The 27,966-nt window shown below is 40.2% G+C and overlaps 1 protein-coding gene across 1 annotated transcript; it reads right to left on the reverse strand.

Annotated features, from left to right (window-relative positions):
* Nucleotides 1-83: 83 nt before the first annotated feature.
* On the reverse strand, nucleotides 84-27,790 carry LOC108118531 (neurogenic protein mastermind). The gene is given in 10 exon segments (XM_017231280.2): nucleotides 84-4,857; nucleotides 5,500-6,030; nucleotides 6,100-6,372; nucleotides 6,433-6,551; nucleotides 6,624-6,875; nucleotides 6,959-7,186; nucleotides 8,514-8,608; nucleotides 9,112-9,289; nucleotides 24,924-25,306; nucleotides 27,580-27,790. Coding segments are annotated over 9 exon segments (4,392 nt in total). The 5' UTR covers nucleotides 25,035-25,306; nucleotides 27,580-27,790; the 3' UTR covers nucleotides 84-2,252.
* Between the last annotated feature and the right edge of the window lie 176 nt (nucleotides 27,791-27,966).

Raw genomic sequence — 27,966 nt, forward strand, 5'->3', positions numbered from 1 at the left:
GGGTGGAATGTTCAGAGCGAGACAGCAAGGTAGAACGAGCTAGAGAAGAAAGAGACGGAGGATTGGCGAGTGTGTGTGTTGTGTGCGTGTTGCAACATTTTTCAACATGGTTGAAGTGGTTTTATTCCGTGTTTTATTTGCATCTGCACAGCAGAGAGATTAAATTGTGAATATTTATTTGTTGCTTGATTTCCCTTACTTGCGGTTTTCAATTTGCTTGTGTGACCAGCTGTTGTCAAAATAAACGTGTGGCCTTGGTGCGCTTAACTGCACAGGAGAACAAAGATGGCTTTCGACAGGAGGTTTAAAATGATTCAATAGAATTTAATTTCGTTTTTAATTTAAATTAGTGATAGTAAAAAATATATATATCATGGTAGTGCTTCTTCTGAAGCGATTATTATTTAAATTTCGACTTGAAATAAATTTGTAAAGTGTACATAAAACTATAAAGGGCAGACTACATTTTGTAAACTTTTTGATTTTCCAATGGCACTACAATTATTTTGGCCACAACTGCTCGCGTATGTGTCAAGTATTTTGAGTAGTAAATTTATGTTAGTTTTATAAAATGTTTCACGCTGTGCCAACGGCTTCTGTGAGTTGTTTTTTTTTTGTTAAATTTTATGTTTAATGGTGTCTTTTTGGATTTATATATTTGGTAATTGCAATTGTATATAAAAACATTTCGATTAATTAAACGCCTAACGAGGGGTTCCTTTTATTCTCTCCTCTTAAATGCAGTTATTGACCTGAACATTGTTTGTGGTTGTTGTTGTCGATTAATTAATATTCCTTACGCTTGCTTTATAATAAGTATGTAAGTATATAATGTATGTTTATGTCTATTTTACTTATTTAGCAATTTGCTTTCTGAATTCGTTTTTAAAATAGTTGAACAACTTGGTATGGCTTATTTTCGTTATCTTTTCTTCATATTGCTTGAGTTAAGACGTTTTCATTTTTGTTCTTGTCTGCTTGTTTAAAATGTTAAACCTTTAAATATATGTGTATAATATGTGGTATTTTGTGAAGTGTTTCGCTTGTTTTCGTTTGTGTGTTGTGTTTTGTTGTCTTGTGCTTTGTTGTTGCTCCTGTGTTTCTTAGTTTGTTTTGTTTCTTTTAGATTTCTGACGTCACAAAAATTTTACGTACGTTCGCTGTGGTTGTTGTTGTCGGTTCTCGCAACGGATTCTCAAAAAAAAAAAAAAAAAATTTATATGCAGCAAAAATCGCTTATCCAAAAAGAGGTCGTTAAAAACTAAAGAAAAAACACACGGTTTTTGAAAATTATAAGTTCTTTTGACGACGAAAAGCGAGAAACAGAGACAGAATTTGATTCTCGAGAATATTATAACGAAGTCTTGTTTAAGAATGTTGAAGAACAATCACTAGCTTGCCGATTGTCTCTTCGCTTTCCCCCGTTTTGTCTTTTTTTGGGTCAAATCCTACAATACGTCGTAAATAAATAGTTTTGCGCTTAAAACTAAATTGACTTAATTTAGGTTTAAAATATACACGTTTTAATAGTGGTCACAAAAAAAGTATTCGTTATGGATAATGGTAGTTATTTCTTTATATATAACAATAGGCAACAACACAGAACAGAGAACTGTTGTAGTTTTAAGGTGTACACGGCTGTATGTACAGCAGAGGTCAAAATAATAGTGGCAGTTTTTGGAAAAGGTTCTAAACATCGATTGGACTTTAAAAGCTATACAATTTTAAAAAATTATAATTAATCAATAATCATCAAGATTGGGATTGTAAAAGTTTCCTATTATAAATGGCATCTATAAAATGTATATCTTACAACCACAAAGCTACTAGATTTCGTATAAAAAGAAAGTCGATTGGAAAGTATAGGGTACTATTATTTCGACCACTACCCTTGACATTTCAGCACCTTTTGAGCAGCATTTGCAGTTTTGAATCAATCATATACGAGTGGGAATCCTCACGTGTGAAAGGGACAGGGCACTGATAGACAGGGGCAGAGATAAAGTATACGCGACTTAAGCTAAACATAAACACAGGCAAGGGTCTCCGAATTATAATGCTCCAACGATGGTGTCACTCCCATTCTCAGTTTTCCTAGATACCTCCTCAATTTCGGGGGGTTTACCTCCTTGTAAACGCTGTAGAATCCGCCACGTTCGCTTTCCATTTATCCCTCAACGCGTCCGCCGCCTGGAGCTGCCGTTTCTGCTGTCCTGGCGCGGATTGGACAATTCTTATGACGTCTCTAAAAATCATACCTTGAAAGTCTTCTCGCGCCGCTCCCGCTGTTGCTGTTGCTGTTGTTGTTGCAACTGTTGATCGCGCTGATGGTGATCACGCTGGTACTGGTGGCTGTTGCTCCTGTGGCCAGTTCCATTGGCTGGCTGCAGCATGGAGCTCATAGAGCCGGCGCTGCAAAGCGCCGAGGAGTTGACCTCCTCACAGGCATAGCTGGCAATGCGATGGTCGCTGCGCGACCGCTCCCGATCGTGGCTGCGGTGGTGATCCTGGCTAACAGCTCCAGCTCCAGCTCCTCCCCCATTTCTTTTGCTTGGAGCCGCCTGCTGCTGCGATCTCCGGTTGCCCAAACGCTTCAGTTCGTAATCCCTGGCATCGGCCACATCAAAAGTGGCTGCTCTTTGCTGACTTTGCTTGCCATGCTTGGATCCAGAGCTAGAAGGTGCTCCTCCTCCGGATGCTCCTCCGGTTCCTCCTGCAGCCGCCTGCATTTCATGAACCTGAGGGTAGTACTCATCGTATTCGTGCTCCTCGCACAAATTGGCATTGCAGGGTGCCGACTGTTCCCGCTCAAGGTTCCGCTCTCTCTCCCGCTGGCGATGCTTCTTGGGTGGCAGGGGAACAGGCGCCTGATTCTGCGATTGCGTTTGGTTTTGGTTGTGGGTTTGAGTTTGTGTGGCCGCCGCCGCGTGCAGCGATGTGGATGAGGCGCCTCGGCGCACTACATCCACACCGCCGCCGCAGCAGGCGCACTCCTACAACTCCGTCACCGAGTATAAATCGCTGTGGTTGCTAATGGCAGCTCCTCCACCGGTGACTCCTCCGCTGCCAGCTGCTCCCCGTTCTCCTCGCTTTAGGGATCTATAGAACAGAGCCTGCTGTTGATGATGCTGTTCTAGCATAGCCTGTTGCTGCTGCTTCGTGGAGAAGTTGTTGTTATGCTGTCTTTGGTAGAAGGCCTGTTGTTGTTGCTGTTGCTGCTGCTGCTGCTGTTGTTGATGGTAGCTGCTGTCATAGGAGTGTTGCTTCTTTATGTTGCTGCTGGATATCAGGTGGCTGGGATACTGCTGCTGTTGTTCTATATAGCTGCGGGCATTGTCCAAGGTCTCCGCTCGCCGAGGGCGCTCCCTTTCCCGTTCACGTTCTCTTTCTCGTTCCTGCTGCTGCCTTAAGCTTGCCGATTTCGGCGGCAATGTCTGCATGTGGTTGGCATTGCTGCTGTCGACGGCTCCACCACGATTGCTGTTTTTGTGCCTGTTCTTGGGTGGCAGAGTTGGTGGTTGCTGTGGCGAGGAGATTGCCACCGATTGCAGTTTCTGTGTTTGGGGACGCTGCAACGAGCGGTACTGCCCTAAACTGGCGGCGCAAAGCGGCTGAGCGGAAATCTTTGACTGCTGTTGATTGGTGGGAATCTCGGGCAGCGGCTGATTAACAATAGAGGCGGGATTTAGAGAACGCTGCTGCACACGCGGTGCGGCCGTGGGCAACACCTCACTGCTCTCGATGCTGTATACAGCCGAAGCGGGTAGTATGTGAGTGGTGGGTGGATGCAATTCCCTTTGTTGCTGCTGCTGTAACTCTCGCTCCCTTTGCTGCTGGAGGGCCAGCAGCTGCTGTTGCTGTTGCTGTTGCAGGGCCAACAATTGCTGCTGCTGCTGTTGCTCTTTGGCATACGAGCTGCCCACGCCCGTGGTGCCGGGAATTTCTGTAAACGTATTGACTATCTTTGGTTTGGGCGGAGGTGGAGGGGCAGGTTGTGGCGGAGCAGGTGACACCATCTGCTGCTGCTGTTGTTGTTGCTGCTGCTGCTGCTGCTGCTGTTGTTGTTGTTGTTGTTGCAGTTGTAGCTGCTGCTGTTGCTGCTGCTGCTGGAGTTGCTGTTGCTGCTGCTGGATGAGGAACTCCTGCGGAATGCAGTCCGGCTGCTGGCAGTAATCCTTTGAAACGGTCGCTATCGATGGCGTTTTTGCGGTTCTCAAGTTCGGCGAATGGACAGCTGGGGCGGCGGCGAGCGAGGGCGCGGCATTGACGGCGGACACACCTTTGAGCGAGCCACCATAGCGACCCACATGCCGCAGGGTGGCACATTTATTGCCCGTGCCGGCAGCGGACATAATGTTGAGATTATTGTTCTGACCCCTAGCCGCCTTGGGGCCAATGCTGATGTACTTGGGATCGAAGCGATTGAAGCTGTTGTTGGTTACATCCCTAGGATCACGATCGTCCACCTGGTCACTGTCTAAACCATTGCCCGTGGAGCGGCATATGCCCGCATTGGAGGTCTGCACAGAAAGCACAGACCGGATGGAACTGCCCGTAGAGCGGGGCAGGGTGGCCGATGCGAAGATGTTCTTTAGCGTGTTTTGACTCTGACTCTGGTTCTGATTGATGAGGCTGCTCTGCTGCTGCTGGAGCTGCAAATGCTGCTGCTGCTGTGCTGTGTTGCTGCTACTGCCTGCATGGGAACTGCAGGCAAGCGAATCTCAGTAGAAGTCGTTCGACTCGAGCGTCTTACACTGCTTGCTGAGCGTCGCGTACTTTCCATTGTTGGGCCCCGGTAGATACGTTGCCGACTGCTGGTGGTGCGATGGTAGGCGACCTAGCGTGTGGTGACCTGACCTGAAAGACGTAGTGCTGGGATTAGTCAAGTGTGCCAATATAAGTTAGGATAGAGGTTAGTTAAATTAAGTCTAAAACCGGATGAACCCAACATTAATTAGAAAGTGATGTTGAACTGGGACTGTGGGTTTACTGTTCTCCGTTAAAGTGAAGCCCTGCAGTGAGATGTGAGTGTCGGTGGGGTCTGTGCTGGCGGTCTTTGTGTTTATTTGTTGTGGTTGTGCTTTTCGGCAACGAAACAACTAATTAAATTAAACAAAAGCCAAACGAAAACGATAAGCAAACACGTCTAACACACAAGACCTTAACGAGAAGCGTAAACTGAACAAGGTGCAGAGGTCCTTGAGTTTCTTGACCATAATTACAATGACAAATGGCAATATCATTCGGGATATGCATATTTTGAACTGATTTTAAATTTAAATGTACCATTTTAATGAACGAAATGGGTTATTCGACATAAGCTATACACTAAAAAGCATCAGCGAGTTAAATAAATCATTAGAACAAGCAGAAACCAATGACAGCTGATAAAATGAGATAATGAACATCGCGTTTACAAAAAGGGGAAATGGACAACGTATAAGGGAAGGGGAAAGGGATTCGGGGGATTAACAAATCAAATGAAATTAAAGTTCATGCCTTGTGCCATGCACCAAATCGTAGCCGGGCGGCGGCGACGGCGATCGCTGACCGCTGCTGGCCACGCCCACCGCCGCTGCCACCGCCCCCGCCGTCAAGTTAGTTCTATGCTGTGTGTTGTTGCTGTGGTTGTAGTGGTGGTGGTTGCTGTACAGGTGGTTGTTGTGGTATTGGTGGCTGTTGTTGTAGCCGGTGGTGCCGTTGTTGTGGTTGTTGTAGGTGGCAGTGGATGAAGTGTGGCTTGATTGAGAAGAAGGTGATGCCAACCCTTGTCTCAGGCCGGCCGTTCCATTGCGGTAGGGTCCCATGCCGTTGTGCCCATTGGCACTAACGCCTCCTCCTGTTCCTCCGACGCCTCCAGATCCCGGCAAAGTGCCCGATCCGCCGCCAGCCGTTGCTTGCTGATGATGCAGCAGCGTCCTGTTGATCGTCCCCGTGCTCATCGGAGCTGTTGGCGAAATGCTAGCGCTCGGCGCATTCGAAGCAGAGAACAGCGGCGCCGTTTCCGATTTATCGGCATCCAGTGTTGGCCTTTAAGTATACACAAAAATCTTAAATTAGAAGGGAATCTACACCATTAAGAGCCAACAAAACTCATACCGCTTCGTCAGATAGATCCAGGCGTGCGAGTCGGCGTATACCAGGATCGTCAGCAGGAAGGATGTCAGCAGTCCTGCCACCATCATCAGACTCAGTCCCAGTAACCCGCCGCCGCAGAGTCCGCGGAGTGCCTCCTCGTAGTGCATGTCAATGGAACGGCGCTCCAGAGTGGCCGATAGTGTCGTCAGGTTACGCAGAGTGTTCTCCAGAGCATTGTCCATGGCATTCAGGGTGCGCTGGATGTCGATGTGCGGATACGTGTCCTGGCTCATCCTGCAAAAAAGGCAATAAAGGGTATATACCCATACTTCGATCCTCCGCACCATCACTTACCGTTGCATTTGCTCCACACTTTCTCTGGCACGATCCACCAGGTCCCGTGATTCATTAAGGCGTAGAATGAACCGATTGCGCGGCGTACCGCAGTTGAGAAAATCAACATAAGGACTCCGCTAGATATTTCAAAGAAAACCCAGAAATTAGTGACTTTGGAAGGGAAAGTACGCCTCGAGAGTGTTACTAACCATGCCAACCTGACGGCACATGTAGTCGTGCGGTCGCATACAGAAATCCCCGGCAGCCACACTGGAGGCCAGGTAAACGCCCGTCAACAGCCAGCAGATAATAATGCAGAACAGACCAGAAACGCTGAAGAAGATCAGGGTGCAGCGGGATCTTCTGGCCACGCCAATCACTAAAACCGTACAGAGCAGCAGGAGCACAGTGAGAAAGGCCAAGGTAGCTGGCCAACGAATCGATTCGTAGAACTCGCCGATCTGAAAAAAATGTGCATTAGTGAGGGGATGAAGACAACGCAGTGGCCTTCTGACGAGAGACACAAGACAAAATTACAACTCACCTGCAGTAAACCCATCAGCGAGGTGTCGTTCTCGCTGCCCTTGGTCTTAATGAAGTAGTGGACCATGCTGTCCAGTGAGGCGACTGCCCGCGAGGTGTTCTCCGTGACCAGGCGCGACGTCTCGATGAGTAGCATGACTACCGTCTGGTTATATTGTGGCTTCTCTACCAACTGATCCACCCTGTGTCCGGCCATCCGCGTCTCCAAGTCGTGCTTAATGCTCTCCGTCTGAAAATTTTAATTGATATCAGGCATACTGTCAATCTATATCACTGTCGATCTACATCTTTATATTTTCCTATGTCTATATAGAACCAATATGTAAAAGGTGGCTTAGTAGGATCTTTACTTCTTAATTGATTGGAACACCCGCTATGATTTTATATGATTTGAAAAGTGTACAAGAGTGAGCTTAGTAATAAAGCATATTAAAAGGTTTAGATTATGCTTCCACTTCCTCCTCCAAATACAAATTCCAGTTCAACCCCCAAAAAGGTAGAACAGTTCAAAAGTTAATGACCAAACACAGGGGGAGGAAGAGCCCAACTCGCCTCCAATATCGTCTGTTACCACATGCCCCTTTCCTTCAGTTCGTTGTAGAACAAAGGATGCGAAAGGAAAAAGGGAAAATAGTTTCTATCGTAATACTTTTGCTTCCGCACTTGGTTTGGGGTTGGGTCAGGTTTATGGGGGTGTTATTTCTCGGGCTCAAGAAATTGCATCACCCACGCACTTCGCCCGCTGAGAGCCACGCCCCTTCCGCTAGCAGCCATTTCCATTCCCTTTCAGCCATCGTCCTTTGTGTCACGGATAATTAATAGCGTTTTACTCAAGAGTCGAGCAATGCCAACCATCTGTTTGGCCCTCTTTTTCTGAGAACTACGTCGTCGCCGTCGCTGTCGCCTACCTTTCGTGCTGCTGGATGATACACCTCCCGGCCCATTTACCCCCCTCCCCCTAAACCAACCCCTTAACCTTTTGGCTTATCGGCTCATTTGCCTCGTCCTCGTCCTCCCCCCCTCCCTACCTGTCTGTCTGTGCTGACAAAGTTTATGAATAGCAAAAGCTTTGGCCAGGACAGGAGGACATTTCCCGTAGTCTCCATTTCTCCATTTCACCTTCCAGTCAGCCCCATTACCTATCACGCCCTCCTATCCCGCGTGGCCACGTAACTGTCAACACAGCAGCCAGCTTTTAGGTTGATTATAATGAACAAGAAGGAGCCAAACGAGAGACGGCGTTGCTCGGAATAGGAATAGGAATAGGACCATAGGTTGAATGGGAACGCCAGGAGCAGGAGTGTATGGAAGCTATGAAACAAGAGCGCCCCTCTCTGGGGCTCTTTACTGGATAACTAAGCCCAGTTAAAGATCCCACTTCAGACTTTGTTCAGATACTAGGGAAGCTTAAGAAGCCTGAAGCTCATACATCTTTCCACAAATCTTTTTAAAAAATAAGAAACAACTTTTTTAGTTTGTTGGCTAAATTTCGTATTCTAATTGGTTTAAAGAGGTATAACTTAACAGCTAACTGAGGAAATTGGTTTAAGACTTACCTGTCTTTTTAGGGTGAGCACCAGACCCTCAACGCTTTTCCCGGATCCAAAGGCCTGAAGGAGGCCATTGTGGAAGTCATCGTTGCCGTACAAGCCTGCAAATGCAGAAAATTTTAAAAATGAATTAATTGAAAGATTAAGTTTGTGGCAGTCATGGGTTAAGATGAAATTATGCCAAGATAATTAAGATGCCAGCGGCAAGTTCATTCAGAGATATCAAAGATCAGGGGCAGGTCAGTGATGTAACGCGAGCCGCGGCACACATTTCGGATGTCTGATACAATTAAGAGCTCTGCGGCTAATTGAATTTATATTCCATCGTTTGTGTCGCCGGTATGCCACCACTTCCACCGATGACGCATGGCTCTCCAGTTTTGGCTACACTTCTTTGCGCGACTTTGCATACGTGACCAGACGCCGTGCTCCGCTCCATTGGCGATAAGCTGAGTTCTGGCTAATTGCCAATCGCCCACCGACAACCGCCAGCACGCGATGCAGCTGCAAAGGGCGCGCCTTGGCAAATGCAACTGCGACTACCGATTTGATTTACTGCAGCGGTTCAACGCCCTAGCAAATATAATCAAGAATCAGGACTTACCCAATCCGATGGCAGCACAGGTCATCAGCGTAATGATGACCAGCGAACAGCTCTGGCAACGCTGGGCAGTCGGCTTTCTCTGGCGACGATCGCAGCACCTGGTCAACAGGTACAACAGCAGACCCAGCAGAGATACTATCAATAGACCGGCGGGAATGGACGCCAGAATACCCAGACTCTGTAAAATATAAATATATATTAATATATATCTTAGGTGAAAGGAGGAAATTTATAATGTTCTACTAAGTAACAAACCCTACACATTTTAAGATTTCACTTTAAAATCAAAATGAAGTTATTTAGCAAGCAACTTTTTCTAGTTGCACCTTTCTGAATCCGACCCTGATTGAAACGAATACATACACTTTTCTCTGACAGCATTGCAAAGAAAATTAGCATTGCAGAATTGTTTGCTTGAAGCTGAATTTGAATTGATTTGATTGATATTGACATTGATTTTTTGATTGCCAGGCAAGTATTTGAATCATCTGAAGGTAAAATCTTGTGTGAATGCGCATTTTAAGATATGATATTCCCCAATGTTTATGAACGTATTATAGAATATACTTATTTATAGTTACGTTATATATGGAGAGTTTCACATAGTTCTAACCAAAGTACATACTTCTTAGGGGTAAAATCGGGATTTACATATGCGATAAGGTGTAACATCATATTTTAAAAAAAAAAAATCAAAAATTGTACTTTTCCAGATTTTATTGCAATTATGTTAGGGATCGAAAAACAAACTCAGCGACGTATTGCTTTCCATATTCCTGCCATTTTTGGCTTTTCTATGGACAAAACACTGATACTGTTAGGGTAAAGCTGGGATTTCGCATATTCGATAAGGGGTAACATCATAATTTTTGAAAAAAATATTAAAAAATGGTACTGTTCCAGATTTTAATGCAATTATGTTAAGGATCGAAAAACAAGCTCGGCGACGTATTGCATTCCATATTCCTGCCATTTTTGGCTTTTCTATGGACAAAACACTGATACTGTTAGGGTAAAGCTGGGATCTCGCATATTCGATAAGGGGAACAACATCATAATTTTTGAAAAAATATTAAAAAATTGAACTTTTCCAGATTTAAATGCAATTATGTTAAGGATCGAAAAACAAGCTCGGCGACGTATTGCACTGCATATTCTGACCACTTTTGGCTTTTCTATGGACAAAACACTGATACTGTTAGGGTAAAGCTGGGATTTCGCATATTCGATAAGGGGTAACATCATATTTTTTTTTAAAAAAATTCAAAAATTGTACTTTTCCAGATTTTATTGCAATTATGTTAGGGATCGAAAAACAAACTCAGCGACGTATTGCTTTCCATATTCCTGCCATTCTTGGCTTTTCTATGGACAAAACACTGATACTGTTAGGGTAAAGCTGGGATCTCGCATATTCGATAAGGAGTAACATCATAATTTTTGAAAAAAATATTAAAAAATTGAACTTTTCCAGATTTAAATGCAATTATGTTACGGATCGAAAAACAAGCTCAGCGACGTATTGCACTGCATATTCTGACCACTTTTGGCTTTTCTATGGACAAAACACTGATACTGTTAGGGTAAAGCTGGGATTTCGCATATTCGATAAGGGGTAACATCATATTTTTTTAAAAAAAATTCAAAAATTGTACTTTTCCAGATTTTATTGCAATTATGTTAGGGATCGAAAAACAAACTCAGCGACGTATTGCTTTCCATATTCCTGCCATTCTTGGCTTTTCTATGGACAAAACACTGATACTGTTAGGGTAAAGCTGGGATCTCGCATATTCGATAAGGGGAACAACATCATAATTTTTGAAAAATATTAAAAAATTGAACTTTTCCAGATTTAAATGCAATTATGTTAAGGATCGAAAAACAAGCTCGGCGACGTATTGCATTCCATATTCCTGCCATTTTTTGCTTTTCTTTGGACAAAACACTGATACGGTTAGGGTAAAGCTGGGATCTCGCATATTCGATAAGGAGTAACATTATAATTTTTGAAAAAATATTAAAAAATTGAACTTTTCCAGATTTAAATGCAATTATGTCAGGGATCGAAAAACAAGCTCGGCGACGTATTGCATTCCATATTCCTGCCATTTTTGGCTTTTCTATGGACAAAACACTGATACGGTTAGGGTAAAGCTGGGATCTCGCATATTCGATAAGGGGAACAACATCATAATTTTTGAAAAAATATTAAAAAATTGAACTTTTCCAGATTTAAATGTTATTATGTCAGGGATCGAAAAACAAGCTCGGCGACGTATTGCATTCCATATTCCTGCCATTTTTGGCTTTTCTATGGACAAAACACTGATACTGTTAGGGTAAAGCTGGGATCTCGCATATTCGATAAGGAGTAACATTATAATTTTTGAAAAAATATTAAAAAATTGAACTTTTCCAGATTTAAATGCAATTATGTCAGGGATCGAAAAACAAGCTCGGCGACGTATTGCATTCCATATTCCTGCCATTTTTGGCTTTTCTATGGACAAAACACTGATACTGTTAGGGTAAAGCTGGGATCTCGCATATTCGAGGGGAACAACATCATAATTTTTGAAAAAATATTAAAAAATTGAACTTTTCCAGATTTAAATGCAATTATGTTAAGGATCGAAAAACAAGCTCGGCGACGTATTGCATTCCATATTCCTGCCATTTTTGGCTTTTCTTTGGACAAAACACTGATACGGTTAGGGTAAAGCTGGGATCTCGCATATTCGATAAGGGGAACAACATCATAATTTTTGAAAAAATATTAAAAAATTGAACTTTTCCAGATTTAAATGCAATTATGTTAAGGATCGAAAAACAAGCTCGGCGACGTATTGCATTCCATATTTCTGCCATTTTTGGCTTTTCTATGGACAAAACACTGATACTGTTAGGGTAAAGCTGGGATCTCGCATATTCGATAAGGGGAACAACATCATAATTTTTGAAAAAATATTAAAAAATTGAACTTTTCCAGATTTAAATGCAATTATGTTAAGGATCGAAAAACAAGCTCGGCGACGTATTGCATTCCATATTCCTGCCATTTTTTGCTTTTCTTTGGACAAAACACTGATACGGTTAGGGTAAACTGGGATCTCGCATATTCGATAAGGAGTAACATTATAATTTTTGAAAAAATATTAAAAAATTGAACTTTTTCAGATTTAAATGCAATTATGTTAAGGATCGAAAAACAAGCTCGGCGACGTATTGCATTCCATATTCCTGCCATTTTTGGCTTTTCTATGGACAAAACACTGATACTGTTAGGGTAAAGCTGGGATCTCGCATATTCGAGGGGAACAACATCATAATTTTTGAAAAAATATTAAAAAATTGAACTTTTCCAGATTTAAATGCAATTATGTTAAGGATCGAAAAACAAGCTCGGCGACGTATTGCATTCCATATTTCTGCCATTTTTGGCTTTTCTATGGACAAAACACTGATACTGTTAGGGTAAAGCTGGGATCTCGCATATTCGATAAGGGGAACAACATCATAATTTTTGAAAAAATATTAAAAAATTGAACTTTTCCAGATTTAAATGCAATTATGTTAAGGATCGAAAAACAAGCTCGGCGACGTATTGCACTGCATATTCTGACCACTTTTGGCTTTTCTATGGACAAAACACTGATACTGTTAGGGTAAAGCTGGGATTTCGCATATTCGATAAGGGGTAACATCATATTTTTTTTAAAAAAAATTCAAAAATTGTACTTTTCCAGATTTTATTGCAATTATGTTAGGGATCGAAAAACAAACTCAGCGACGTATTGCTTTCCATATTCCTGCCATTCTTGGCTTTTCTATGGACAAAACACTGATACTGTTAGGGTAAAGCTGGGATCTCGCATATTCGATAAGGAGTAACATCATAATTTTTTGAAAAAAATATTAAAAAATTGAACTTTTCCAGATTTAAATGCAATTATGTTACGGATCGAAAAACAAGCTCAGCGACGTATTGCACTGCATATTCTGACCACTTTTGGCTTTTCTATGGACAAAACACTGATACTGTTAGGGTAAAGCTGGGATTTCGCATATTCGATAAGGGGTAACATCATATTTTTTTAAAAAAAATTCAAAAATTGTACTTTTCCAGATTTTATTGCAATTATGTTAGGGATCGAAAAACAAACTCAGCGACGTATTGCTTTCCATATTCCTGCCATTCTTGGCTTTTCTATGGACAAAACACTGATACTGTTAGGGTAAAGCTGGGATCTCGCATATTCGATAAGGGGAACAACATCATAATTTTTGAAAAAATATTAAAAAATTGAACTTTTCCAGATTTAAATGCAATTATGTTAAGGATCGAAAAACAAGCTCGGCGACGTATTGCATTCCATATTCCTGCCATTTTTTGCTTTTCTTTGGACAAAACACTGATACGGTTAGGGTAAAGCTGGGATCTCGCATATTCGATAAGGAGTAACATTATAATTTTTGAAAAAATATTAAAAAATTGAACTTTTCCAGATTTAAATGCAATTATGTCAGGGATCGAAAAACAAGCTCGGCGACGTATTGCATTCCATATTCCTGCCATTTTTGGCTTTTCTATGGACAAAACACTGATACGGTTAGGGTAAAGCTGGGATCTCGCATATTCGATAAGGGGAACAACATCATAATTTTTGAAAAAATATTAAAAAAATTGAACTTTTCCAGATTTAAATGTTATTATGTCAGGGATCGAAAAACAAGCTCGGCGACGTATTGCATTCCATATTCCTGCCATTTTTGGCTTTTCTATGGACAAAACACTGATACTGTTAGGGTAAAGCTGGGATCTCGCATATTCGATAAGGAGTAACATTATAATTTTTGAAAAAATATTAAAAAATTGAACTTTTCCAGATTTAAATGCAATTATGTCAGGGATCGAAAAACAAGCTCGGCGACGTATTGCATTCCATATTCCTGCCATTTTTGGCTTTTCTATGGACAAAACACTGATACTGTTAGGGTAAAGCTGGGATCTCGCATATTCGAGGGGAACAACATCATAATTTTTGAAAAAATATTAAAAAATTGAACTTTTCCAGATTTAAATGCAATTATGTCAGGGATCGAAAAACAAGCTCGGCGACGTATTGCATTCCATATTCCTGCCATTTTTGGCTTTTCTATGGACAAAACACTGATACTGTTAGGGTAAAGCTGGGATCTCGCATATTCGAGGGGAACAACATCATAATTTTTGAAAAAATATTAAAAAATTGAACTTTTCCAGATTTAAATGCAATTATGTTAAGGATCGAAAAACAAGCTCGGCGACGTATTGCATTCCATATTCCTGCCATTTTTGGCTTTTCTTTGGACAAAACACTGATACGGTTAGGGTAAAGCTGGGATCTCGCATATTCGATAAGGGGAACAACATCATAATTTTTGAAAAAATATTAAAAAATTGAACTTTTCCAGATTTAAATGCAATTATGTTAAGGATCGAAAAACAAGCTCGGCGACGTATTGCATTCCATATTTCTGCCATTTTTGGCTTTTCTATGGACAAAACACTGATACTGTTAGGGTAAAGCTGGGATCTCGCATATTCGATAAGGGGAACAACATCATAATTTTTGAAAAAATATTAAAAAATTGAACTTTTCCAGATTTAAATGCAATTATGTTAAGGATCGAAAAACAAGCTCGGCGACGTATTGCATTCCATATTCCTGCCATTTTTTGCTTTTCTTTGGACAAAACACTGATACGGTTAGGGTAAACTGGGATCTCGCATATTCGATAAGGAGTAACATTATAATTTTTGAAAAATATTAAAAAATTGAACTTTTTCAGATTTAAATGCAATTATGTTAAGGATCGAAAAACAAGCTCGGCGACGTATTGCATTCCATATTCCTGCCATTTTTGGCTTTTCTATGGACAAAACACTGATACTGTTAGGGTAAAGCTGGGATCTCGCATATTCGAGGGGAACAACATCATAATTTTTGAAAAAATATTAAAAAATTGAACTTTTCCAGATTTAAATGCAATTATGTTAAGGATCGAAAAACAAGCTCGGCGACGTATTGCATTCCATATTTCTGCCATTTTTGGCTTTTCTATGGACAAAACACTGATACTGTTAGGGTAAAGCTGGGATCTCGCATATTCGATAAGGGGAACAACATCATAATTTTTGAAAAAATATTAAAAAAATTGAACTTTTCCAGATTTAAATGCAATTATGTTAAGGATCGAAAAACAAGCTCGGCGACGTATTGCATTCCATATTCCTGCCATTTTTTGCTTTTCTTTGGACAAAACACTGATACGGTTAGGGTAAACTGGGATCTCGCATATTCGATAAGGAGTAACATTATAATTTTTGAAAAAATATTAAAAAATTGAACTTTTTCAGATTTAAATGCAATTATGTTAAGGATCGAAAAACAAGCTCGGCGACGTATTGCATTCCATATTCCTGCCATTTTTGGCTTTTCTATGGACAAAACACTGATACTGTTAGGGTAAAGCTGGGATCTCGCATATTCGAGGGGAACAACATCATAATTTTTGAAAAAATATTAAAAAAATTGAACTTTTCCAGATTTAAATGCAATTATGTTAAGGATCGAAAAACAAGCTCGGCGACGTATTGCATTTCATATTCCTGCCATTTTTGGCTTTTCTTTGGACAAAACACTGATACTGTTAGGGTAAAGCTGGGATCTCGCATATTCGAGGGGAACAACATCATAATTTTTGAAAAAATATTAAAAAATTGAACTTTTCCAGATTTAAATGCAATTATGTCAGGGATCGAAAAACAAGCTCGGCGACGTATTGCATTCCATATTCCTGCCATTTTTGGCTTTTCTATGGACAAAACACTGATACTGTTAGGGTAAAGCTGGGATCTCGCATATTCGAGGGGAACAACATCATAATTTTTGAAAAAATATTAAAAAATTGAACTTTTCCAGATTTAAATGCAATTATGTTAAGGATCGAAAAACAAGCTCGGCGACGTATTGCATTCCATATTCCTGCCATTTTTGGCTTTTCTATGGACAAAACACTGATACGGTTAGGGTAAAGCTGGGATCTCGCATATTCGATAAGGGGAACAACATCATAATTTTTGAAAAAATATTAAAAAATTGAACTTTTCCAGATTTAAATGCAATTATGTCAGGGATCGAAAAACAAGCTCGGCGACGTATTGCATTCCATATTCCTGCCATTTTTGGCTTTTCTATGGACAAAACACTGATACTGTTAGGGTAAAGCTGAGATCTCGCATATTCGATAAGGGGTAACATCATAATTTTTGAAAAAATATTAAAAAATTGAACTTTTCCAGATTTAAATGCAATTATGTTAAGGATCGAAAAACAAGCTCGGCGACGTATTGCATTCCATATTCCTGCCATTTTTGGCTTTTCTTTGGACAAAACACTGATACGGTTAGGGTAAAGCTGAGATCTCGCATATTCGATAAGGAGTAACATTATAATTTTTGAAAAAATATTAAAAAATTGAACTTTTTCAGATTTAAATGCAATTATGTTAAGGATCGAAAAACAAGCTCGGCGACGTATTGCATTCCATATTCCTGCCATTTTTGGCTTTTCTATGGACAAAACACTGATACTGTTAGGGTAAAGCTGGGATCTCGCATATTCGAGGGGAACAACATCATAATTTTTGAAAAAATATTAAAAAATTGAACTTTTCCAGATTTAAATGCAATTATGTTACGGATCGAAAAACAAGCTCAGCGACGTATTGGATTCCATATTCCTGCCATTTTTGGCTTTTCTATGGACAAAACACTGATACTGTTAGGGTAAAGCTGAGATCTCGCATATTCGATAAGGGGTAACATCATAATTTTTGAAAAAATATTAAAAAATTGAACTTTTCCAGATTTAAATGCAATTATGTTAAGGATCGAAAAACAAGCTCGGCGACGTATTGCATTCCATATTCCTGCCATTTTTGGCTTTTCTATGGACAAAACACTGATACTGTTAGGGTAAAGCTGAGATCTCGCATATTCGATAAGGGGTAACATCATAATTTTTGAAAAAATATTAAAAAATTGAACTTTTCCAGAATTAAATGCAATTATGTTAAGGATCGAAAAACAAGCTCGGCGACGTATTGCATTCCATATTCCTGCCATTTTTGGCTTTTCTATGGACAAAACCCTGATACTGTTAGGGTAAAGCAGGGATCTCGCATATTCGATAAGGGGTAACATCATAATTTTTGAAAAAATATTAAAAAATTGAACTTTTCCAGATTTAAATGCAATTATGTTAAGGATCGAAAAACAAGCTCGGCGACGTATTGCATTCCATATTCCTGCCATTTTTGGCTTTTCTATGGACAAAACACTGATACTGTTAGGGTAAAGGTGGGATCTCGCATATTCGATAAGGGGAACAACATCATAATTTTTGAAAAAATATTAAAAAATTGAACTTTTCCAGATTTAAATGCAATTATGTTACGGATCGAAAAACAAGCTCGGCGACGTATTGCATTCCATATTCCTGCCATTTTTGGCTTTTCTATGGACAAAACCCTGATACTGTTAGGGTAAAGCAGGGATCTCGCATATTCGATAAGGGGTAACATCATAATTTTTGAAAAAATATTAAAAAATTGAACTTTTCCAGATTTAAATGCAATTATGTTAAGGATCGAAAAACAAGCTCGGCGACGTATTGCATTCCATATTCCTGCCAATTTTGGCTTTTCTTTGGACAAAACACTGATACGGTTAGGGTAAAGCTGGGATCTCGCATATTCGATAAGGGGAACAACATCATAATTTTTGAAAAAATATTAAAAAATTGAACTTTTCCAGATTTAAATGCAATTATGTTACGGATCGAAAAACAAGCTCAGCGACGTATTGCATTCCATATTCCTGCCATTTTTGGCTTTTCTTTGGACAAAACATACTGTTAGGGTAAATGTGGGATCTCGCATATTCGATAAGGGGAACAACATCATAATTTTTGAAAAAATATTAAAAAATTGAACTTTTCCAGATTTAAATGCAATTATGTTACGGATCGAAAAACAAGCTCGGCGACGTATTGCATTCCATATTCCTGCCATTTTTGGCTTTTCTATGGACAAAACCCTGATACTGTTAGGGTAAAGCAGGGATCTCGCATATTCGATAAGGGGTAACATCATAATTTTTGAAAAAATATTAAAAAATTGAACTTTTCCAGATTTAAATGCAATTATGTTAAGGATCGAAAAACAAGCTCGGCGACGTATTGCATTCCATATTCCTGCCAATTTTGGCTTTTCTTTGGACAAAACACTGATACGGTTAGGGTAAAGCTGGGATCTCGCATATTCGATAAGGGGAACAACATCATAATTTTTGAAAAAATATTAAAAAATTGAACTTTTCCAGATTTAAATGCAATTATGTTACGGATCGAAAAACAAGCTCAGCGACGTATTGCATTCCATATTCCTGCCATTTTTGGCTTTTCTTTGGACAAAACATACTGTTAGGGTAAAGGTGGGATCTCGCATATTCGATAAGGGGAACAACATCATAATTTTTGAAAAAATATTAAAAAATTGAACTTTTCCAGATTTAAATGCAATTATGTTACGGATCGAAAAACAAGCTCGGCGACGTATTGCATTCCATATTCCTGCCATTTTTGGCTTTTCTATGGACAAAACCCTGATACTGTTAGGGTAAAGCAGGGATCTCGCATATTCGATAAGGGGTAACATCATAATTTTTGAAAAAATATTAAAAAATTGAACTTTTCCAGATTTAAATGCAATTATGTTACGGATCGAAAAACAAGCTCGGCGACGTATTGCATTCCATATTCCTGCCATTTTTGGCTTTTCTATGGACAAAACCCTGATACTGTTAGGGTAAAGCAGGGATCTCGCATATTCAATAAGGGGTAACATCATAATTTTTGAAAAAATATTAAAAAATTGAACTTTTCCAGATTTAAATGCAATTATGTCAGGGATCGAAAAACAAGCTCAGCGACGTATTGCTTTCCATATTCCAACCATTTTTGGGTATTTTATAGACATAATACTGATAGTTTGGGGCTAGAATCGGGATTTACCGAATTTCGCATATGAGATAAGGCTCGGTATCATATTAAAAAAAAAAAGTCAAAAATTGAACTTTTTCAGGTTTGACTGAAATAATGTTAGGGATCGAAAAATAAGCTCAGCGACGAATTGTATTTCAAAATCCAATTAATTTTGACTTTTTTATGAACAAAAAGCTGATATGTTGTCAGTCATGAAAGTCAATACCTCTGTTCGGTTGTGTCTGAAATTGAATTGGCCATAGGACACGGGAGCTGCAATACCCACTTTCGTTTAAAGAAATCTTGGCTGCCCTGTTATTTTCTCGCCTTTCAGTAAAAGTTAATTACCGTAAGCTTCGAATTACATGCCAGGATATTGGATATTCATAATACTCAGTTTCAATGAGTCAGCCACTTGTGTCGATTTCAGTCGAGGTGCAGTTTTACGATTTCAGTTGTTAAGTGAGGATATTTTCGCCGCTTCGAATGCGGGCTTAAAGATCGAGTGCACAAGTCCCATTCAAGGATTTCAATAGTTTATGAATTAGTTAGAGGAGGAATGCAGCAATTCCCAGGTATCAATCAGCGCTCAATTGGAATCGGAATTTGAAAAGGCATCGAGCACCACATTCACGTGAGCATGTAAGCATGGCACATCCTTTAAGCAGCAGTGCTGTCCTCTGGCTGACATTTATTATTTATTGTAGTTGTGCAATGTAAATAATCATTAGAACTAGTTACTGTTGCCTTCATTGTTCTAGTCTTTGTGCCTCGTCACATTTACTTGTCCTCGCAGTTGAATGACACTTGAGAAATGCCCCGCCATCATCCTACGTTACATCACTATTGTCTTTCATTAGTCGCAGGAAAAATGGGGCAGGCTGTTTGGTCATCTTTTCTACAACTCTCTGCTGCTGGACACCTTTCGCAAATGCGGCGCTTGAAATGGCAGAAATTACTAGCTGCCTCTGATGCTATTTAAATTGAATTGGATTCAACGATTCAAATTGCCAACAACAAACAACCTTGAAGCTCTGCTAGTCCCCCTCTGCGAACCGTCCTATGGTATCTGACAGTCCCCTTTCAAGTCCACATCCCCCATTTAATTCAGCATTTCCCTGGTATTTGTTAATGTGTGTTCGTGGGAAGTGGGAGAACTTACGCTAAATAGGTGGGAAAACCGGTGGATTTTCAAATATTGCAAGAACCAATTCCAGGAAGAGTAAGCACACGCAAAGTAACATCCATAATGGGCTTAACATTAACATTGCTTGAAGTTATGAGACCCACAGAACCGCAATCTAGTCAACCCTATTCCAAGGCTTCGAAACTAGCTTAACTAAATTGTAAATTAGTGTTTTTTTGTCTCACATTTACTAGAGCTGTTATGCTATGATCCTCCTAGCAACTATTCTCGTGCTCTATTACATATACTCCAAAAGAAAACTATCCTAGATAGACACATGATGAAAACCATTAAAACTACATTTATCTTTCTGTTTTTCGGGCTGTGATCAAGTTTTCTCTTTGCGTCGGTGGGACTAGTTGTGGTTTCTCTGTTCCCTCTGAAAGTTTGATGGTAGGAAACCAGTTTTTAAGCTCAACTTCACTTCCCCCAACATCCTGCCCCCCCTTCGACACCAAAAACCTGCAGCGAGTGGCAACAGTTATAATCAATGCATAAATATGAAGCGATCTACCATCGGGTACACATCGGCGTTTCCGCTTTGTCACTGCGTTACGGTTCCCTCCCTCTTTTCTTTTTTCTTTTTATGTGCATTGCCCTTTTCCAATATTGGAAGGGGTATAACAACATCTGGAGGAGATAAGAAAGGGCCATAAGGCCATAAACCCAAGATTGCTGAGGAGACAGTCAAGGTTAGCCTCGCTTTGGAGATAAGAAATTAGCAACCGTCACCCAATCTGAGTAGTTTAAGTGTAAGACAACCGAGAACCGATTCAAATATTATACAGTTTTTAAGATATTTCGTCAAATCTAAAAGGGTATTAAAAGTTTGAGTTGCCGAAGCTAGCTTCCGCTTTCGTTTGTTCTCGAAAAGTTCCAAGTGCAACACAGGAAACCAACGCGACACAGACTGAACATAAAACCCAGAACCATGAATCAAGATATGGGAATCTGATGCAGTTTGCCCTGCGGCTCTCAGCCCCCCTGAAAAACCGAATAATATTGAATAGAACCCGAGAAAGATGGGGAGAGAGTTTATGGCCGAGGGAGGTGTGCCGGCCTATGTCGACGTGGCATAATCTTAAATGCTAATGCAGCAGTGTTCCGTGATGAATTTATAATGTGGAGTGAGCAACAGACAAAACGACTGGACAACCCCAATGAAAAATCCAATTACGAACAGCTGAGTTCGGGTTCATTAACGCGGATCGAATCTCGCCGAGAGCTGCAAAGGGGAGTGCATTCTGCCTATGTCATTAAGTTGAAGACTCCGGCCTTGTAGTCAAGAAATACGAGAAACCCACGCAAAACTTTCACACCAGAGAAATGAATGAATTAAAAGCCACAAAAGTCAAAACAGAATCCAGTAAATTCCTATGCTAATGCGATGATTGTGGGTGGATATATATAAACTACAGATGATGTGGACAGTGGAAAAGTAAACAAAAACCCGAATTCGAATTCGAGTAAACTGATTTTGTGCACTAAACAAACTATATATTCTTAGTTTGTTTAGTGCATAATAGACTCCAAGCTTTTCGAATCACATTCTGATTCGGAAATCTACACATTTTGGTGCTCTTGGGTGGTCTTAAAATTTTCGAAGAATCTTTTGGTCAGCATTTTGAACTTCTTCGATGGAGAAACAAAGAAAATCGGATGAAAAGCAAATAAACAGCAGAGAAGAAAGAAGAACAGAAAGAAGCCACAGCCGGTTGGGGCACCACCATCCATTCGAGCAGTTCCGAGTCCCGTGTCAGTTCATCTAAGTCCCGTCCCATCCAGATCCAAGTGCAGCAACTTTATGACGAGTCGTAAAAGAGAAAAAAGAAAACAAGCGCAAGATACAGATACAAAACAATCTGTAAAGTGGGCATTCACATCTGGCTAATGTTACGGCAGCTGTCTGTCAGTCTGCCGCTATGTGGGAATACGTATCAGAATCTCCATCTGGATCTGAATCAGCCTGGTCCTCTCATGGTTCCCTTTCGTTATTCCGGAATACTTTAGAAAGGAACGGAAGGGATTAGTGGAAGAAGCAGGAACAAACAATTATCAGTTTCCATAACCTGGAAGTAAAGTTCGAGACGTTTTGAAATGCTGACGCAAGCACAAAAAGTTGACAAGCCGCTTGACATATTCAAAATGCATATATGCAATCTGCATAAAATGCAAGTTATATATACAGCAGTCTCCGAACGAATATCTAGGGAACGGAATACAGCAAAGCAGGGAAGATTAAGAAAAGCTTCTGAGTCTGCGAGTAATCTTTGTCATTTGCAAAATGAAAAAGTGTTGTTTATTTTATTTGAGCTTCTGCAAATGCTATCATTCCTTAGGAGATAATGGAAGACTTTAAACTGAACTGGGTTTCTTTCTTATATATTGTGTTTGTTGAATACAATCGAATCACCCTATCCATTGGCGTTCTCCCTTTTCTTGCCGCAGGCCGCGTTTAATTTTAGCCAAATCTACGGATTCAGCTGCTCTATGCGGGTACCTCACCCTTACTTCACTCCCTGATGCGATGGCACCCGCACTGCCATAGATATATATAAACACAAATTATACATTATACATATGGTGACGGGGTTGTGCCTTGTCTATCGTCATTGTCCACGTCCGCCGATAGTTGAAGGTCGAATTGATCACCGCCATCGTCAGCATCAGCGTTATAATCAATGCAGTAAGTGCCGCTCTGGCCTGATTTGAGTTGGATAGGATTGGACGGGATTGGTATACAGATAGCTATGCGTTGATAAAGACAAGATGGCGATGTTGCTGAAGGGCTTCTGCTCTTATGTGCTCGTAAATGAGTAACCTTTTACGACATTATTTACTTATTAAGTCCAAAGTTTTTTTCTTTCCAACAATACTTTCTTTTATTATACACATTTATTTTTGAATATTTATCTGCACTTTAACTATATATGCACATAAATATATATATATATATATATATATATAAGTGTCGTACATATTTGCTGACGCGCGTAAAAATGACACCCCAAGTCCGGAAACCCTCTGTGCTCCTTCCTCCTTCAACCTCCTCCCACTGCAAGCGTGGAGCTATAGTGCAGCCTGACCTACATTGACGTCCAACTGCAACAACAAAAATTCAAGAAAAAAATCCGAAGACACAGCTTTGACAGCTGACCTGAATTTTCGCACGCACACTATTTTTGCGCTGGAAGCCGGCATTTCCCAGCATCTAGTAAATGGGATGAAGAAAAAGTCTGTTAATTCGAATCAGATTTTCCCGCTGGGACTTTAGCAATGATTTTTCGCGTGTGGGTGGGGAATACCAAGCAAAAGGAGCTCGCAATTTGCATATGTTGATTGGTAAGCCGGTTAAAAGTGCGACGTCCTGCCCCGCCCCTGGCTCAATATATATAGCGGTAAAGAAGGAGATAAGGATGTTGATAATCGGTTGGCCAGGTGGAAAAACAAAGTAAGAATAACAAGGGGAGAGAGTCAAAGAGGAATCCGGAAGTGTGCAGCTGCTGCTCAACCCTCCAACGTTCAGTTGCCCCACCCCCACTGCCACCCCTCCCACTCCTTTGTCTGAGCCGTCACATGGAGCGCACATGGCAGAAACAAAACGGAAACGAAACAGTTGCAAAAGTAGTAAAGAAGTCTTTTGCTCCGACAAGAGAGAGTACCAAAATCGGATTCTCTCCCACAAGAGCGAAAAAATCAGGAGACAGCAGAATAAAAAGGCAATGGAACTATACTAGAGGCGGGGCAAAAGGCTAAAGAGGCAGAGCAATGGAAATTGAAATTTACCGACGCGTTTTTCTCGCGTTTGTGCTCGTTTTTGTGTGCTTATGTTCTATGCAATTGGAACAACAACAACGGAACAAACCCCGAGGGCAGGTAAAACCTTGCGGAAGAGAGACAATAAAGAAGGGGAAGCCCACATGAAGGAAGCAAAAGGCAAAGAACACGCACCAACATTTTAAAATGAATATAGAATGAAACTCAAACCCAAAACTCGAATCTCAAGTGGGGATGCTTGAGTATCGCTCAAGTGATACTTGGGACTGGAATTGGGGTTGGAAGAGGAGCCGATTAGAATGCGCCCATTGAGCATACGTATTGCCCGCAATTAAAAGTTCAGGATTAACCTTTCAGATCCCTTAATCCATTGTTATATAATTTACTAGATCTGGTCCTAGATAGTAATGCTTTATCATAAATGATAATTGCTCATTTTAGGCTCCCTAACTTCCCTCTTTAGACAAATGGGTTCGCCACTTCTGTAGTTTACATTACCGTAGAGGTACAACACGAAATTAAAGAACAATTTCGCTGAGCTGGTAGTAAATTAATAATCTGTGTGGTGGTCAGAGGTTGCTACTTATCGCACAGATCACTGCCGTGTGATCCATCTTTAGTTTAGAGCATCTTGTAGTGTTAACTAAAGCCAAACTCTACATCAAATTAAAATATTCAAAACTATCAATTAGAAATGATGGCGTTCGGTTGGATATCGTATCCATTTTCTGTTTCTGTGTATTGGGACTGGTACTCACCTCGAGGTAAACATCGCTGTCCGGATTGAAAGTGTCGTTAACCCGACGGAATGTGTAATTCACGTGCGGAATAGAGTGCAGGATTTTGACGAGAATGCTCGGCTGTTCCATTTTTGTTGCTTTATGGCCGTATTCCAGTTATTATTGTTGGTGTTGTTATTGCTCGTGTAGTTGCAGTTGTAGTTGTGCAGCTGCCTTAAAACACACACATGCGGTTCCACAAGGATTATAAGAACTCTCTCTCTCTCTCTTTGAATTTGTTGTTGTTGATGGGGAGTATTCTCTTGGTGGGAGTTTCTCTCTGTGCTTTTGTGTGATTCTGCCAGCGAAGGACGTCTCTGCTCTTGACGTCACAAAACGCCGTCGCCGCTGAGAGACTGCCGCTGCAAGAATAAGCGAGAGAGAACAAGGACCGTTAGAAAACGAGATAGAGCGTATGTGCGTGCGGGGGAGAGTCCTGCCAAAATACATCAATAACAACGCATGCTCTCTCTCCCTCTCTTTTCGTTTTTAGCGCGTCCTGTCTGTTGCTCTAAATTTTCACTTTCACTTTTTACACACCCAAAAAAATATAAAAGAAAAATCCTGAAACCCAACAAAATTCACACATGTAAACACTGCCTGCGATTTGTTTGTTTAGGTTAAAAAAAACACACACACATAAAGTATACCACAATATAGAATAGTATACTAGTACGATTATTCGCACACTTTACATCCGGCACATGTTCCTGCGTTCATTTAAATGTACAACATATACACTAGATTAGTCCGACGAAAGTCGGGCGTTCAGGGCGTTGCTTCATTTACCGTTTCGTTTCGAGCCGCGACCCGTTTCGTTTCCGGTACGTTCCGTTTTGCAACCTCCCCTCGTTCGGCCTCTCTGCTCCACCTTTTCTTTTACAAATTGCGCCTTCTGAGTCGGATAAAAATATATCAGAACTTCATCGTTCTCAACGGGGCTTCCCATGCATCAATCCTAATAGTATCCGGGGAAATATTTCCCGACCGGCGATTGTGGAAACCTATGTTTCAACACGAAAATTATAATATTGAGAATCGATTCCACTCTTCGATGACAACCGACGCGCCGTTGAAAGTGCAATAACAAAGAGAGGAGATTTCGCGGTTGCTTAAATAGACTTTTCTGCCTGAGAGAGAGCCGCCACGGGAGAGAGCAGAGAGAGCTAAATACACAAAAGAGAGTAAAAGAGAGAGCACAGTGGGTTCAATTCAGCTATTTTCCGCCAGGTTTTGCTTTTTATTAGTCCTTCCCTAGCTAAATAGCTAGGGAATAAATTTCATGTTTTTAATGGAACAAGGCTTGAAAATAGATTTCATTTGAAATACAGATGTTGTAAAGCTGATGAATGGTTATATGATATTGGTATATATATTTACATACATACATATCGTTAAATTTAGCTATAGGATCAAACTTCAACTTAATTCCCTACAAGCATGATCTTGTTCTGTGATCTTAATTTGGTCGCCTTCCATTTGAATTAATTAAAATATTTTATATGGTAATCTTACTATTTTGACTTATAACAAATGACATCACTGAAAGAAGCAGAAACCTGCGCAACGCTCTCTCATTCAGTCTATCAGCCAGAGAGAGCAAGGAAAGAAGAGTGACTTATGAACAAGAATATGACGGCTTTTGGATACCCTTCAAATACCCTAATAACATATAATTCAGAACACGTATTTTTAAGATGTATTCGAAAACGACCCTACCTTTGAATGCAAGGGTATCAGCCCTTAGGCTTTCCGACTTTGATGATGAGAATTAAGCATTGATAAAAGGCATACAACTACGAAGTACAAAATAGGGAGGAGGCGTAAGCGGACAGTTGTAAAATAGATAAGGTCCAAGAAGTAAACAAGAACAAGGGAGAACAATCGATAACAATGCCATCATTACTTGCCCTCAACTTCAACTGCTGAAGTGCAACTGCAAGCGAGTTTTCAGCTCGTTTTGCTGATTTTTCATTTTTTTATATGTGCCAGTTCTCCTTCTCTTATGTATTTTTTTTCTGTTTTTATTCAAAGTCAAGCAAAACAAGTTTGCCAGTAAGTAGAGGTAAAGACAATGGCGACAGAAACTAACAAGAATAACCACTAAATGCTGGGCCAATGCAATTTATGCGGGGTTTGGGGCATTAGATACTTTGATTTACTTGCTTTATATAAAAAGTCAAATACTTTATACTTTTAAAAGAGTAATTGCTGCAAAAATAGGATTAACTGATAATGGGCCAAGGAATTGACACAAATTTTTAATATTATTTAATCATTAGGCGTTGGTTACGTTGCCCCATTTTATAGTCGCGGAAATATGGTTATTCATAATAAATATTTGTCCAATAGCGGCAAATCATGTTTCCTTTCCTTTATCGGTTTCTTTTTTTGTTGCATTCGACGATAAAAGACAAACATCACATAGACACATAGACACATAGACACACACACGCATACATCTTTATCATAGTCCGCACATGTGTTGGGTGTGAAAAAAATTGTTTAAAGTTTTAAGAACTTTACTGATGAAGGAATTAATAACTTAAACTTTTATTTCTTTAAACCTTTATATTCGAAGGAAGAAACAAGTAAACATTAAACTGCATATAGAAAAAAACGTACAAGCACTCACGCACTAACACTAGCACTCTCACAGAAGCAGCCTTTCGACACCTTTTCTCGAACTAAGAGGCCCTTGAACAGCTGGAATCTTAAGTTTTTGATTCCACCAAACAAACCGCGTTAGTTTTACATGTTCACTTAACAAAAAATTCGGGATTTTAACACGTTAGAACACGGGGAAAAATCGCAGTTTACTTTAGATGTGGAAGAAAAGCGATGACTATTCGATAATATTGGTGTCATCAAATACATGGGAATAATCGAATATTAATCATTTATCAGATACTCAACCCCAAAATACTCACGACAATATTTTAATTTGGTATATACCCAATACATGCACCACAAATCCGATAATTTTCAAAGAAAATAATTTAAGGAAATTAATAGTAAAAAC

The sequence above is a fragment of the Drosophila eugracilis genome, unplaced genomic scaffold, assembly GCF_018153835.1.
Source record: "Drosophila eugracilis isolate 14026-0451.02 unplaced genomic scaffold, ASM1815383v1 contig_376, whole genome shotgun sequence".
Taxonomy (NCBI): Eukaryota; Metazoa; Arthropoda; class Insecta; order Diptera; family Drosophilidae; genus Drosophila; species Drosophila eugracilis.